At 72.6% G+C, this 13,835-nt stretch overlaps 3 protein-coding genes across 3 annotated transcripts; 1 reads left to right on the top strand and 2 right to left on the bottom strand.

The window, feature by feature from the left end:
* Positions 1-740: 740 nt before the first annotated feature.
* PRRT3 (proline rich transmembrane protein 3) lies at positions 741-5,014 on the top strand. The gene is made up of 4 exons (XM_074879212.1): positions 741-771; positions 1,521-2,671; positions 2,757-2,897; positions 3,238-5,014. Exons 2-4 carry the CDS (start codon positions 1,540-1,542, stop codon positions 4,995-4,997), a joined length of 3,033 nt encoding a protein of 1,010 aa, XP_074735313.1. The 5' UTR covers positions 741-771; positions 1,521-1,539; the 3' UTR covers positions 4,998-5,014.
* A 259-nt stretch (positions 5,015-5,273) lies between these two features.
* On the bottom strand, positions 5,274-8,791 carry CRELD1 (CRELD disulfide isomerase 1). The gene is made up of 10 exons (XM_074879086.1): positions 8,585-8,791; positions 7,917-7,999; positions 7,724-7,834; positions 7,549-7,640; positions 7,260-7,436; positions 7,037-7,132; positions 6,841-6,924; positions 6,635-6,730; positions 6,403-6,546; positions 5,274-6,317 (listed from the first exon to the last, which is right to left on the bottom strand). Exons 1-10 carry the CDS (start codon positions 8,789-8,791, stop codon positions 6,097-6,099), a joined length of 1,311 nt encoding a protein of 436 aa, XP_074735187.1. The 3' UTR covers positions 5,274-6,096.
* A 639-nt stretch (positions 8,792-9,430) lies between these two features.
* IL17RC (interleukin 17 receptor C) lies at positions 9,431-13,799 on the bottom strand. The gene is made up of 17 exons (XM_074879156.1): positions 13,596-13,799; positions 13,498-13,519; positions 13,037-13,407; positions 12,732-12,843; positions 12,614-12,658; positions 12,308-12,447; positions 12,050-12,109; positions 11,823-11,877; positions 11,536-11,723; positions 11,401-11,451; positions 11,283-11,328; positions 11,059-11,171; positions 10,912-10,980; positions 10,785-10,842; positions 10,551-10,646; positions 10,429-10,467; positions 9,431-10,061 (listed from the first exon to the last, which is right to left on the bottom strand). Exons 1-17 carry the CDS (start codon positions 13,686-13,688, stop codon positions 9,454-9,456), a joined length of 2,166 nt encoding a protein of 721 aa, XP_074735257.1. The 5' UTR covers positions 13,689-13,799; the 3' UTR covers positions 9,431-9,453.
* Between the last annotated feature and the right edge of the window lie 36 nt (positions 13,800-13,835).

Genomic DNA, 13,835 nt, shown 5'->3' with positions numbered 1-13,835 from the left:
TGGAGCAAAGCCCTGAGCCGGTGTGACTTTGTGGCGCTGCGGTCCTGCCAATGCCGGCCCGAGCCCTGGCAGGGCTGGGCAACTCTCCAGCGGGACAATTAGCTGATTAGCTAATTACCTTGCACCTTGGCCAGGGCCCCATAGCCCAGCGGCTGCCAGGGTGCTGCGTGCCCCGTGCAGGGCGGGCAGGAGCCGTGGGGCAGGAGGGTGCCAGGGCCACCCACAGACCTTCCCCAGGACCCCGCTGGGGGGGGTCCAACAGCCCCCCCATGGCTGCCGTGGGACCAGCCTCAGCAGCCCCACATTGGGGTGCCCCAAGCACCCAATTGCTCCCGGGGTGGAGGGGAAGGGGTGGCCCTGCCCTCACTGCCTGTCCCCCCCGCCTCACAGGCAGCATCCCCTGTGTCCTGCCCGGTGGCGACCTGTCCTGCTGCCCCACGAGCCCGCTCTGCGGGGGACCCGCCCCCACGGGGAACCTGTCCCAGGGGACACCACCCCAGCTGAGCCCCACGGGACCCGACCCGACCCTTTGCCCGCGGCCCCACGGGTCCCCTCCAAGCACGGCGGCCCCCGCCGTGCCCGGGCGCCCCCCGCTCCCTCACGCCCCCCCCCCGCCCTTCTCCCGGTGCCGGGCGGGTTCCCGCGCGGGTGCCCGCGGCTCGGGGCGGCGCGTGACCGGCTGCCGCCGCCGTCGCCGCCGCCCGCTCCACCGCAGCGCCCGGCCCGCACCGGCACCGGCACCGGCACCGGCACCGGCACCGGCACCGGCAGGTCAGCGGGGGGGCTGCGGCTGGCACCAGCACCGGGGCCTCCCGGGCTGCGGCGGGCGGCGGGAGGGAGCTGGCTGCACCGCGGCCCGGGTACCGGGCACCGAGCCCCGAGCCCCGAACCGCGGGGCCGGCCCGGCGCGCTGCAAGCGGGGTCCGCGAGATGCGGCGGCCGCACCGGTTCCGTTCTGACCCTGCACCGGCCGCGGCCCGGCCTCGGAGGCTCCCGTACACGCATCGCGGGGCCGCCGCCGTTCCCGGCCCCGGCCCGGCGGCGTTGAGCCGCGTGTGCGGCGGCGGCGGCGGCGGTGGGGCGCGCCGGGCCGGGCATCCCCAGCGGGATGCGACCGGGGACGCGCGAAGGTGAACGGTGCGCGCCGGAACGGGGCCGCCGGCAGCGGGGACACCGGGAGGGGCACCGGGGATGGAGCACCGGCGACGGGGACACCCGAGGAGGGGACACTGGGGATGGGGACACCGGGGAGGGGACACCGATGATGCCAGGGGTAGGCACCAAGGACCGCCAGCACCGGGGACACTGGGAAGGGGAAAACCGGGACTGGGGCCACTGACAGCAGGGACACAGGGATGGGACAGCTGGGAACAGGGCCCGGGGCCAGCCAGAGCCGCTGGCTCTCTCCCTGGGCACTGGGCTGCCGTGGGTGCAGCAGCCCCACGGTGGGTGATGTGAGCCCCCCCGCCCCGGGGAAGCCGCCACGGGTCGTGGCTCACCGACCCCCCCTGTCCCCACAGGGCCAGCTGGACACTCACCATGGCTGCAGCACGGCTTGTCACCTGGGGGCTGCTCCTGGCCACCGGGGTCCCGGCTGGGGCCCGGGGGACGCTGCCGGCGGGACTGTCCCCAGGTGGGACCCTGCAGCGGGGGGGGGACCCCCTGCATAGCCCTGCCTGGGGACAGCAGTGGCTGGAGCCGTCCCCCGCCTGGGAGGCATCGGGGGAGCCGAGCGGTGCGGGGACCCCCGGGAGCGAGCGCTGGGGAGGCGGCAGCCCCGTGCGCTGGTCCCCACCGCTGCGGGCGGGGGATGGCACTGGGGCACCCCTGGAGATGGAAACCACCAGGGGAGGGGTTGGTACCAGGGCCTGGCGGGACGGTGGCACAGGCCTGGCTGTGGCAGAGGAGCCGCTCGTTGCCTGGAGGGGACACGAGAGTGAAAGGCAGGACAGCCCCTGGGGGGGGACCTGGCTGCCCCACGGCTCTGCGCTGGAGACGCTGGGCCCTGAGGTGCCCACGGACACTGGGCTGGGCTCCCCAGGACCACCGTGGGCAGGGCAGGGCCTGTCCCCGGCCGGGCAGAGTGCCACTGGGCCAGCCAGCACCCCTGGCCCTCAGCCAACCGTGTCCACCATCACCCTGACCCCCATGCTGGCAGGGACGGGGACAGCAGACACCCATGCAGGGGGATGGCCAGTGGCGGGGGGACCCACGGTGGCCCAGGGTCTCCCTCGGGATGCACAGCTCACTCCGGCCAGCAGCCAGACAGTCCTGCTGGGCACTGTCCCCATCTCCCACCCCACAGACACAGGGCCAGTCCAGGGTCCCCACGCCAGCCCTGGCTCCGTGCAGCCGGTGGGTAGACAGGGAGACCTGGGGGGGCCCCCCAGCCCCTCCCCAGCTCTGCCCAGCTCTACCCCACGGCTGCCCCCCGCAGCCCCATCCTGGGGGCTGGCTGAGCCCTGGACCCGGGTGCTCCCGGCCCACCAGCGCAGCACCCGGAGGGCCCCGCTCAGCCGTGCCACCACCAGCCCCAGGGACGCAGCCCCTCACACGGACCCCGGGCCGACAGAGCAGCGGGGACCCCAGCCCGCCCCGGGTTCTGCCCTCAGCACCAACGCTGCGCCACCACCTGCCTCCAGCACGGCCCCCCCCGGCACCCCTGGCACAGGTAGGAGCTGGCACGGCGTGGGGGACCCCTCGGTGGAGACCAAGCCCCCACGGGTGCCAGCGCCCAGCTCTGCCCTCCCTCACAGGGCTGCTGCCTGAGGAGGACATCGGCTCCCCACAGCGGGTCCGGGGCGCCGTGGGCCCCGTGAGCACCCCAAACGCCACCAAGGCCGCCCCACAGCCAACGGCACATCCTGCCACAGGGATGCCAGGGACCAGGCACTCAGGTGACGCAGGGCTGTGTCCAAGCTGTGGGAGCCCATCCCCGGGGCGTCAGGGCTGCAGAAGGGGTGGGCGCTGGCAGCTATCTTGGGCCACCCAGCCGGGGCACGGTGACACGTTCAATCAGGATTGCGCCCGGCAACGGCCCTAATCTACTCCTGCCCGCAGGGATTAGTGCTAAATGCGGGTGGGTGGGGGCTTCCCCAGAGGGGGCGGGGACGTGACTGGGATCGTGCCACCCCCCTGCGGTGTTGGGGTGCTGCGGCTGATGCATCCCGGCGGGGGCTGCAGGTGCCACTGAGCCCCCCACTCCGCACTGACCGTCCCCCTCCTTCCCGCCCACAGACACGCTGGGGACGCAGCCCCCCACCCACGGCACCGTGGCCCCCTCAGCCACATGGCGACAGGGTGGGGGGACGCCACAGCCAGCCCCCCGACATCCATCCACGCCGCAGCCGCAGCCCAGTCGTCCCCCCCCGACACCGGGGGCCAACGGGACGGGGCTGCGCTGGGCCGAGCTGCGGCGCCGGCTGGGCTTCACCTGGGAGGCCCACGTCTACGGAGCGGCCGCCATCTTCCTGCTGCTGGCGTTGGGCTGCCTGGCCGGGCTGGCGGGGGCGGCTGCCCTGCGTCCCCCGCACCTGCCTCACGTTTTAGGGGCCCACGGGCTACTGCTGGCCACCTGCCTGCTGCGGGCCACCTTCCTGCTGCTGGACCCCTACGGGGCACGAGGCCGCCTGCCCCCCCGGGCGCTGCTGCTGCTCAGCACGGTCCCCTTCCCCCTGCTCCTCGCCACCTTTGCCCTCCTGCTCCAGCAGCTCCAACGCCTGGCCCAGCTCCGGCTGCTACCGGCCCAGCTCCGGGGGCTACCGGCGCTGGGGGCTGTGGCCGCCCTGCCGAGCACGGTGCTGGGGGCTGCCGACCTGCTCCCACCCCGGCTCGGCCCCACTGCTGGGCTGGGGCTGCAGGCGCTGGGCTGCGGGGCTGGGGCCCTTCTGCTGCTGGGGGGGCTCTGGGGGTGCTGGCGGGTGCTGCGGGCACCCCGGGAGGGTGGCGGGGGGCCGGAGCCACGACGGGGGGCCCGGGCGCTGCTGGCAGCAGCGGTGGCAGGGCTGCCGGTCTGTGGGCTGCAGCTGTACAGCGCCCTGTGGCTGCGGGGGGTCCTGGGCTCCCCCGGGCGCTTCTCCCGGCCCGGCTGGGTGGCACAGCTCTGGCTGCGAGTGGGCGAGCTGGGCACGGCGCTGGCACTGCTGGTGGCCGCCGCCGAGCCGCTGTGCTGCCGGTGCCGCCGCCGCAGCCCCGCCGGCCACTCCTGCTGGGCCAAAGCGCTGCGGTACTTCTGCGCCGGCCGCAAAGCCGAGGTGCCCGAGTACCCCAACAACTGCTACGACTGGGCCGGCGGCGGCACCGGCAGCACCGGCAGCACCGGCCCGGAGCGGGCACCCGCCAACGACATCTCCAAGAGTCTCATTCGCAACCCAGCGGAACAGCTGCCTCTGCGGGCGCTCAAGGACAGCAACGAGGCCTGGGCGGCTGCTGCCGGCACCGCTGGGATGCCGGGGCTCAGCCCCAAGTGCCCCAACTCGGTGGCCGCTCGCTCCTGCGCCGCCTTTGAGCGGGGCTCGTCCCCCTCGCTGGGCGAGCTGGTCTTCCGCCCGCCATCCCCCATTGACCTGCGCCGCAGCATCGATGCGGCGCTCTGCCGCCGGCACCTCCTGCACGACGGCCTCTTTGGGCGGCCACGCCGGGGATCCGGCACCTCGCTGCACGGCTCCCCCGCCGGGACCCCCGGTTTGGGGCGCATGGTACGTTGCAGCTCGCTGACGGAGCTACCGGCCTCCCGCCAGCCTCCCGGTACCGTCACCATCACCGTCACCGCCTCGGCCAGCTCGCTGGAGAGCAGCTCCCTGAAGATCAGCTGGAACCCTTGGCGCCACGGGCTCTCCTCGCCCGACAGCCTGCCCCTGGACGAGGCACCCAGCCGGGCCCCCCTCCTGGTGCCCGCCGTGCCCCCCACTTGGGAGCGTGAGGGCCCCCGCGGCTTCCCGGCCCTCGGCAAGGCGACGGACACCCGCAGCCTCTCCAGTGACACCATCGAGCTCTGAGCTGGGGAGACACAAGGACGGGCAGAGACTGCGGCGGGGGGCAGGGGGACGAGTCCTGCGTGGGGAGCCAGGGGTGGGGGGGGAGTCTGATCCTGCACCCCTGCAGGGTCAGGCAGGAGCGGGGAGCTGGGCTGGACCAGCTCCATTTGTGCCAAACCAGAGAAATAAAAAGTTTATGTCAGGAGGAGGCAGCCCCGTTGGCGTGCGGAGGTGGCAGTGGGCAGCAGCACCCCCAGCTCCCCCCCCCCACTGCCCACCCACCCTGAGCAGCCGAGCTGGGTGTGCAGAGCTTTATTTCCTGAGATATGGACACACAGACAGATGGGCACACCCCGACGGACAAACCACGGACAAATGCAACGGCCACGCTCATGCATCAGGCAGAGCCCCGCCCCCCCCCGCCCCTGCTGCTGGCTTGGCACCCTGCGAGCAGCGAGGGGCCCCCGACCCCCCCAGCCTGGGAGGGGAGAGATGGGCTCTGCCCAGGGAGGTAGGGAGGAGGGGTTGGGGGGGGGGCAGCTCTCCCAGACCCACAGCTCAGGGCAGAGGGGGGACCCAGCCCCCCGCTGCCCCATGGGGAACAGTCTCACGGCAGTGCAGGGGGCAACAAGGTCCCCTGTGGCCGGCAGCCCCCAGCCTGGGGGATGCTCACAGGGGAAGCAGCAGTGCCGAGCTCTGCCAGCATCATTGCCGTGGTGCCAGAGCACCCCCAGACCTGCCCCCACGCCCCCTGCCCCCGCCAGGCCTCCCTCCAGAGCACGAGGGGCTGGGGGCAGCATGCTGTGCCCCCCCCCCACTCCAGCACGGTGCCACACTGCCTGGCATCACCACTCCGGCCGGAGAGGGCCGCGCAGGAGCCCCTGGGGATCAGGGACCCCCTGGGGATCAGGGACCCCCAGCTCATTCTGCGGCAGGTGGGAGAGAGGGGTGGGGGCGAGACCCTACGCTAACGGGGGGCTGGGGAACGCATGCAGGGCACAGCACCGCGTGCAGGACTTGGCCTCAGCAGCCAGCCCCTGCTTTGGGGGGGGTGCCCTGCGCCCCAGGCTGAGCCTATGAGCCTACACGCCCCCCCCTCCTACACCCAGCAGCCCCAGAGCTATCTGCCCTTCATGAAGCCATCAAGGACGCGGTCGCTGCGGTCGGAGAGCCAGTAGCCGGCCATGGCGGCCACAGCACCGATGAAGATGGCAGTGAAGACCATGTCGCCCTTGGCAGCCAGCGTGGCGAGGGCGCAGATCATCACGCCGAAAAACATCTGCTGCAGCACCACCACCTCGTCCTCCGTCACGTCGTCAAAGAAGCCCTTTTCCGGGGCGTCTGCAAAGACGGTGTTTGTAGAGGGGGGGCACGGCTGAGCCCCCATCACCACCACGCCCCCACCCCGTACCCCCTCAAGCCGTACCGGGGGGCTTGTCCTCCACGCAGTGCCCGTCCCGGCGGACGTGGCCGCGGGCGCAGACGCAGCGGTAGCTGCCCTCCGTGTTCTCACACACCTCCTGCGCCCCCGTGCACACTGGCTCCTCGGCGCTGGCACACTCGTCCACGTCTGAGGAGGGGAGGCAGGGTTCAGGCAGGGTTCAGGCAGTGGGGAGGCGGGGGACAGAGCCCGCCCCCAGCCCACAGGAGGCACTCACCCAGGCACTTGGCTCCATCCCGCCAGTAGCCCTTGTTGCATTTCTTGCAGCGAGCCGGCCCGGCGCCCATGCAGCCGATGCAGGCTGTGGAGCAGTCTGCGTGGGGAGAGGAGTCGGGGTCACCGCCGGAGCCCCCCTTCCCAGCCCAGCAAGCGCCAGGAGGGAGCCACCCACATGGAAACCAAGCCCCCCAGCTCCCGCCTGACCTCGGCACTCGTAGGACCCCTCCGTGTTGACGCAGAACTGGTTGGCTCGGCAGTGAGCCATCTCCGTGCCGCACTCATCGATGTCTGGGGGAGAAGATGGGGGGGACGGGACAGCCCCCGCTGAGCCCCGGCTCCTGCGATGCAGCGCCCACCCCTCCTCGCCTGCTGCCCTCCCCGGTCCCGCCGCAGCCCTCACCGATGCAGCGGTGCTCGTGCAGCACCCAGCCCCTCTTGCAGCGAAGGCAGCTGGAGTCCTCCGGCCCCGTGCAGCGCCCGCACGCCCGGTAACACTCTGCGGGCAGGGGAGAGCAGGCATGGGCGCAGGCAGGGGGGGGAGCTGCCTGCACCCGGTACGAGGGCAGCCCCCCGGCCACGCAGCCCCCCCCACCTCTTTCCCACCAAACCAGACCCCTACCTACCGGCACATACCAGGTGGCTCTTGTTCCGTGAGGCCTCGTAGTAGCCGTCGCCGCACTCGGCGCAGAACGGGCCACCGTAGCCCGGGCTGCAGACGCAGAGGCCGGTGCCGCGGCGCGTCCCGTCGCCGTCGCATCGCCCGTTGCCGCTGCAGGGCTGCTGGGGCCCGCCGGCGCAGGCTGCGCGGGGAGAGAGCAGACAGCTGGCAGACGGGGTGGATGGGGAGGGCAACGTGCCAGGGGGGGCTCCTCCAGCCCGGGCACCCCCCACCAGCACCCCGCAGCTACTCACGCTGGCAGTCGGGGCCGTAGGTGCCGGGCAGGCAGCAGAGCGCCAGCCTGTCCACACACAGCCATTGGAAGAAGTCGGGGTGCTGCTGTCGCCTGGGAAGGTGTCACACACGGCGCTCAGCCCCCTGCCATCCCCCTGTGTGTCCCCCCTTGCCGTGTCCCTGTCCCACACTCACTCGTGGAACCACCACTGCTCCACGTGCTCCTCGCTCCGCTCCAGCAGCTGGTGGCAGGCGAAGTCCGAGGGGGCGCAGACACCCTCCAACACCTCCAGCAGACGGGTCTCGCTGTGGGGACAGGGGGGTCAGTGCAGGGGCAGTTGGGCCCCCCCAGATCCCCCCCACAGCCCCCCACCTGGGGGGCACCCACCTGTGCTGGTACTTGGCCAGCTTCTCCTCCTCCCAGGCCGTGTTGCCCCCGCCAAAGCCTTCGTGCTCCGTCCGCTCCAGGCCCTGGGTATGTCGGGGCGAGGGGGGGGCAGCAGCACAGGCGTGGGACCCCCCGATAACCCCCCCTCTCCCTGTAGGGCCCCCCTGGGCCGTGCCACCCTCCTCCCCCCAGGGACAAGTCACCCCAGGGACCTGCCACCCTCTCCCCTCCCCAAAGCCCAGCCGCTGTGCCCCCCCGGGACCCCCTCTGCTCCCTAGGGATGCTGTGGCGAGTGCCCCCACCTCACCAATGTCCCCCCAGGCCATCCCCCCGCTTCTTTGGGACCCTGTCACCTCCTTGCCCGACCCCCCTTCCCGGCCACTGCTCCCACCGGGCCCCCCCACCCAGGATCCCCTTTGTCCCTGCTCACCCATCACCCCCAGCCTGCGCCGGGCCACCCCCCCAGCACCGCAGGCCGTGTCCCCCACGTCTGTCACCCGTGGGCCCCCCCACGTCATTGCCCCCCGTCTTCATACCCCCCCCAGGCCCCATCACCCTCCACGTCCCGCCCACGCCACAGGCCCGTGTCCAGTGTCCCCCCCCCCCGATCCTGTGTCCCCCCCCGACCCCCATCACCCCCCCGTGTGTGTGTCCCCCCCGCCCCGCACCCTGCTGAAGCTGTCGGCGAGGCCGCGGCAGGCTCGGCACGGCTCGGCGCCGTCCCCGTCCCGGTCCGGGTGGGCGCGGGCGGCCGCCAGTAGGACCCCCCCGAAAAGGGCGGCCCCCAGCAGGGCCCCCCCCAGCGCGGGCCCCCCCCCGCCCCGCCGGGCCGGTCCCGGCAGCAGCGCGGCCCCCGGGCGCCGCCGCGGCCCCATCCTGGCCCCGCCCCTCCCGCACCACGTGGGTCCCGCCCGCTGACTCAGCGCCACCGCCCCCGCCAATGGCCGCACCGCCCCCCCGCTCCCAGCCAATCCGCGCCGCGCGCCGGGACCCGCCTTCCCGCGCCTTAAAGGGGCCGCAGCCAAGGGCGATCCGGATGGGTCGTGGCCCGGGTGACTCCGCACGGGGCGGGAGAGCATTCCCGGAACGCACCGGCCCCGCTCCCGCCTGGCCTGGGCGAGGCCCTCAACCCCCGACCCGAGTGGGCTGTTCCCCATCACCCCCCACAGCCACTCCAGTCCAGGTCACCTCCCCCCTCCAGCCAGACTGGCCCAGTTCCCTCTCACCCCCCACGAACTGGCCCAGTTCCCCACCACCACACCAAACTGACCCAGTTCCCCATCATCCCTCTGAACTGGCCCAGTTCCCCCACACACACCAAACTGGTCCAGCTCCCCGCCATCCCTCCTGAACTGGCCCAGTTCCCCATCCACCCTCCAACCACACCAGCCCAGTTCCCCTTCACCCCCCCACCCAGCCCAGCCCCCTTCCCTGCCCCCAAACCCCCCCATCACCCCTCTCCAGTCCATCCCAGTCCCCGCTCTCCCCCCGCACCGCAGGGGCTGGACTCATGCTTGGCAAAAGCACCGTCACCGCTTTATTCCCCGAGTGCCCTCCGCAGCCCCTCGGCCACCGCCACCACGTACGGCTCCGGCCACCGGCCCCGCCGCCGATTTGGTCCCGCCAGCGCCCGCAGGAGACCCCCCGTCTCGCTGGGCAAGGCGAAGGCAGGGGCTGCCCGCAGCGCTGGGGGCACGGCCGGCACCAAGGCCTCCAGCCGGACCACCACATAGCGCCCGTTGCCCGCCGCCAGCGCTGGCACGGCGCAGGACAGAGCCGCCGCAAACACCTCGCAGGGGGCTACGTTGGGGACATCATCGGGGCCGGGGCCGTGCCGGGGGCCGGGGCTGCTTTCAGCAGCCCCGGCCCCCGGCACGACCCCGGCCCCAGCGTCCCACTGGCATGTGGCAGCCACAGCCGCCGGGGAGAGGAGGAGGATGACGGTGTCACCGTCACGCAGCGCCCGGCGATGCTGAGCGTGCAACCAGGGTAACGGCCCCCAAGCCGCTACCCCGCTGCCACCTCCCGGAGCTGCCACCACTGTCAGCCCCAGCGGGCGCAGGGCTGCCATCAAGGCACACGCCGCCCGCTCTGCCACCGGCTCCGCCGCGTGCACCAGCAGCGCCCGCCGGCCTTGCAAGGGGCCTGGGGGGAGAGTGTGTGGGGGGGTGTCATCATTGCCCGAACCCCCCAGGTACCCTGTACCCACCCTCTGGGGCAGCCACGGTGGGAGGCAGGTCGGGACCACCCACAATGGGGGGACAACCCCCTGCTCGGTCCCCCAATCCCATTATCCACCCTAAGGGACAGTTCTGGTGAGAGGCAGGTTGGGACACCCCCCCAAAAGGGTTCCCACCCTCTGTTCTGTCCCCCTAAACCCCTACTGGGAAGAAAGTTGGGACCAGCCCTGATGGGGGACCCTCCCTGCTCCGTCCCCTGACCCCCGCAGGGAAGGCACAGACATCCCTGCCCCTCCCTGCCCCCCGAAACCCCAGGCTCGCCCCACGCTCACCCTCGGAGCCATAGTCAGCCCTCAGGGACTTCAACCAGCCTGTGGGGAGGACAGGGTGGTGAGGTGGGGTACCAGAGGGGGGGTCCCAGGCCAGGCACAGCCCCCAGGTGGGCACCGCTCACCTTTCACATCCTCCTTCTTCAACAGGAGCAGGAGCAGGAGGCAGGCGGCCCCCAGCAGCACCCCCATCCACACCAGCGCCCAGCGGGCACGCAGGTCTGCGTGGCAGGGGTTAGTGTCCACCGAGGGCCCCTGGCACCCACCGAGGGTTCCCAGCATGTGGGTCCATGAGGTGGGTGCCCTCCCTCAGCCCCACACCGGCCTCCCTCTCCCCCAGCGTGGCTGGGGACACTCACACTTGTGCAGGGGACAGGCCCAGAGCGTGACCCCGGTGCTGTTCTCAGGGTGCCAGATCTGGGGGCACGGGGATATGTCAGATGCTGCCCGGTCCTTGCCCGCTGCCCGCCAGCTGCCCGCACTGACCTGCCTGCACTGTCCTGCTGCCACGTCCTGCCGCAGCTCCTGCTCCAGCAGCCCGGGGTGCCCCGCTCCCTGCAACGGCAGCAGGGGTTGAGCCAGCTGTGCCACCAGTGCCACTGCCACCGCGACACGGGGGTCCCTGTCCCTCACCGTGGTGGTGAAGCTGGCGAGGGGCGTGCAGGCGCCCCGCTCCAGGGCGCACAGCGAAGCGTTCCCGCCGTGTTCCAGCAGCAGGACATCGTCGGGGCGGCCGGGCAGTGCTCCTGGGGATGTGCCAGAGGGCTGGAAGGGGGCGGCGAGGGGAAGCCAGGGGGGGGTCACCCCCCAGCCGGACCCCCAGACTGCCCCCGCCCTCCCACCCCAGCAGTACTCACGGTCCCGCAGGCACTGGATCAGCCGGACCTGCCCGCCACTCCACACCTGCCCCAGAGAGTGGGTTAGCAGGGCCTGGGGCTGCCCGTGGGGCAGCCGTGGGGCAGAGGGGTGTCCTACCTGCACGCAGAGGTTGGGGTGCGGCCGCAGCCCCCCAAACTCCTGGTGTCCCTGTGGGCAGAAGGGATGCTCCGTCAGCGCGACTCGCATCCCCCCCCACCCCGTGCCCTCAGCACCCCACAGAGCCCCACTCACCTGCCCCACGGTGGGCTGCTGAAGGCCGGGCAGGGCTTGGCAGGGCCCAGCAGGCACCGGCTGCCAGCACGGCACCAGCTCGGCCGGGAGATCGCAGGGGGCTGAGAGGGAGCAGGTCAGTGCCTGGCTACCGACGACGTGCAGGACCAGCTGGCTGCGCGCCCACAGCCGCTCCCAGGCCTCAACATCTGTGGCGGCACCGGGACAGGGGTGTCACACCATGCGGTGTCCCCTCGGGTCCCCCTGCATCCCGGCCACCTCACGCCCCAGCCCCGCGGCGCAGGTACCGTGGGAGAAGGGGCACAGGGTGGCCCGCAGTGGGTCCTGGGTCTCCGACCAAACCTGGTAGGGGGAGAGAGAGAAAAAAAAAAAAAAAAAAGGATTTGGGGTGTCCACGCTGCGACCACAAACCAGCTGGCCCCCACGGGATGCCGGAGGGGGACATACGGTGCCCGGAGCCCCTCTGCTTTGTGGCAGCCCTGCCACCCCCTCCGGTGTCCGTCCAGGCACCCACCTGCAGGCAGAGGCAGGGCAGCACCTCATCGGCCGGCAGGCTGTAGTTCATGGGGCTGCTCTGCCACCGGCAACCAGACATGGGTCACCCCGTGGCAAATCAACCCCCAGCAGGGTCACCCGCTCCCAGGGGACCCTCTCCCAGCACCCTGCCTGTAACACAGACACAACTTCCCGGGGATGGGGATGGGGATGGGGGGGCAGCAGCCAGAGCCTGGCCAGCATGGGGGGGGGGGTCAGGGAAGGACTTCATGCTCACCGCGGTCACCGCACGCTCCGGCCCGCTGGTGCCGTGGCTCTGGTTGTGGTAGAGCCAGAGGGTGTAGCTGTGCCCCGCCACGGCCCCCTGCACCTCTACGACCACCTCCTTTGGCGCCGAGGAAACCTGCAGCCTGGGCACTGCGCCGGAGGCGGCTCAGGGCATCTGGCACCGCACACCCAGCACCGTGGCACAGGGCACGGCACCCCGGGGGTCACCCTCTCTCCCAGCATCCACCGCCCAGGGGATGTGCACCAAGATGGGGGGATCCCGGCGCTGCCACGGCTGGGGGACACCAGCACCTACCTTGGCACTGGGGGACAGCAGCCTGTGCCGCGGGCCACGAGCAGTCTGTGGGGACAGGGGGTCAGTGGGCAGGGGGGGACAAGGCCACCACAGCGGGGCACGCAGGGGGGTGGCTCACCTGGCACCCACTGCCGCTGGCTCAGCCTCCGGTGGCCACGCAAGTTGGTGTACGCCATGACGTGGAGCTCGGAGCCCAGCGGCGCCTCGAAGCACCGGAAGGTCACCCAGCCCTGGGCAGGAAAACCACCACCGCGCTGCGGCGAGGCAGCAGCACCGCCGGCACCCACCTCATTGGGGCACGGGGAACAGGACCACCGTGCCACAGAGGTGCTTTGGTGCCAGCACCCACATCCTCAGGCACCGCAGTGCCCGGGCACTGCCAGTACCGGAGACACCCACCTCCAGTGCCCCACGTCTACGTACCAGGGATTGGCCGGGCAGCGCTGGGGCCAGGGGCGCCCAGACCTCTATGGCCACACAGCGGGAGAAGGCGTACGCGTGGCCGGAGAGCAGCAGCAGCCCGGTGATATTGGGCTGGGACGAGGTGGCCCCCTCCACTGGCGACCCCTGTTTCCCCTCACCGCCATCCTCTGTCCCGGGGATGCCCGACGGCGCGGGGCGGTGGGGCTTGCCGGTGCCGGTACCGGGTGGCACGGCCAGGCGCAGGCGTACCTCCAGGCAGGGCGAGCAGGCCACGGGCCCGGTGCAGCGCAGCGCCGGCTCCAGCCGCAGCCGAGCCAGGGCCAGCCCGCGGCCACGTCCCGGTGACTCCGTCCCACACAGCACGTCGGTGTCTGCGGCGGGGGGAGATGGAGGGCGGCCATAGGTGCGGGGCCCCACGCCCCGGGTGGGCCGGCGGCCGTGGTAGTAGCGGTGGCACTTACCCAGGAGGCGGCAGACGAGGCCCTGGGGGGAGCCGGGGGTGAGGCCGGTGGCGGTGCCGGGGTGCCCGGCCGGCCGTGTGCCGGCGACGCCAACCCACCTGGGTGCAGGTCAAGGTGTCGCGGGGGGCCCCGCGCCCACCCGCCACCTCCCCGACCACCAGCAGCACCAGCAGCTGCCCCAGCACAGGCATGGCGGGGCCGGGGCCGTGGGGCGCCCCGGCCCCACGCCGTCCACTCCCCGCTAGCCCCGGTCCCGGTCCCACGGGCCCCACCGCCGCCGCCGCCGGCTCCCGCTTCCTGCTCCGATCCCGGACACCCGGGTCCTAGTGCGGCGACCG

The sequence above is a fragment of the Strix uralensis genome, chromosome 10 (genome assembly GCF_047716275.1).
Source record: "Strix uralensis isolate ZFMK-TIS-50842 chromosome 10, bStrUra1, whole genome shotgun sequence".
NCBI classification, from domain to species: domain Eukaryota; kingdom Metazoa; phylum Chordata; class Aves; order Strigiformes; family Strigidae; genus Strix; species Strix uralensis.
Note: the sequence above shows the minus strand (reverse complement) of the source record. Positions and strands in the feature narration are given on the sequence as shown.

Excerpts from the sequence above, each read along its gene's own strand:
- IL17RC (XM_074879156.1), bottom strand. The coding sequence starts at position 13,688 with ATGCCTGTGCTGGGGCAGCTGCTGGTGCTGCTGGTGGTCGGGGAGGTG. Across the intron at positions 12,844-13,036 it reads CGCTGCCCGGCCAATCCCTG|GGCTGGGTGACCTTCCGGTG; the intron begins GTACGTAGACGT and ends TTTCCTGCCCAG. Across the intron at positions 12,448-12,613 it reads TGCTGTCCCCCAGTGCCAAG|TGCCCAGGCTGCAGGTTTCC; the intron begins GTAGGTGCTGGT and ends CCTCCGGCGCAG.
- PRRT3 (XM_074879212.1), top strand. The coding sequence starts at position 1,540 with ATGGCTGCAGCACGGCTTGTCACCTGGGGGCTGCTCCTGGCCACCGGG. Across the intron at positions 2,672-2,756 it reads CCCCGGCACCCCTGGCACAG|GGCTGCTGCCTGAGGAGGAC; the intron begins GTAGGAGCTGGC and ends CCTCCCTCACAG. Across the intron at positions 2,898-3,237 it reads GCCAGGGACCAGGCACTCAG|ACACGCTGGGGACGCAGCCC; the intron begins GTGACGCAGGGC and ends TCCCGCCCACAG.
- CRELD1 (XM_074879086.1), bottom strand. The coding sequence starts at position 8,791 with ATGGGGCCGCGGCGGCGCCCGGGGGCCGCGCTGCTGCCGGGACCGGCC. Across the intron at positions 7,835-7,916 it reads CTGGCCAAGTACCAGCACAG|CGAGACCCGTCTGCTGGAGG; the intron begins GTGGGTGCCCCC and ends CTGTCCCCACAG. Across the intron at positions 7,437-7,548 it reads CTACGGCCCCGACTGCCAGC|CCTGCGCCGGCGGGCCCCAG; the intron begins GTGAGTAGCTGC and ends CTCCCCGCGCAG.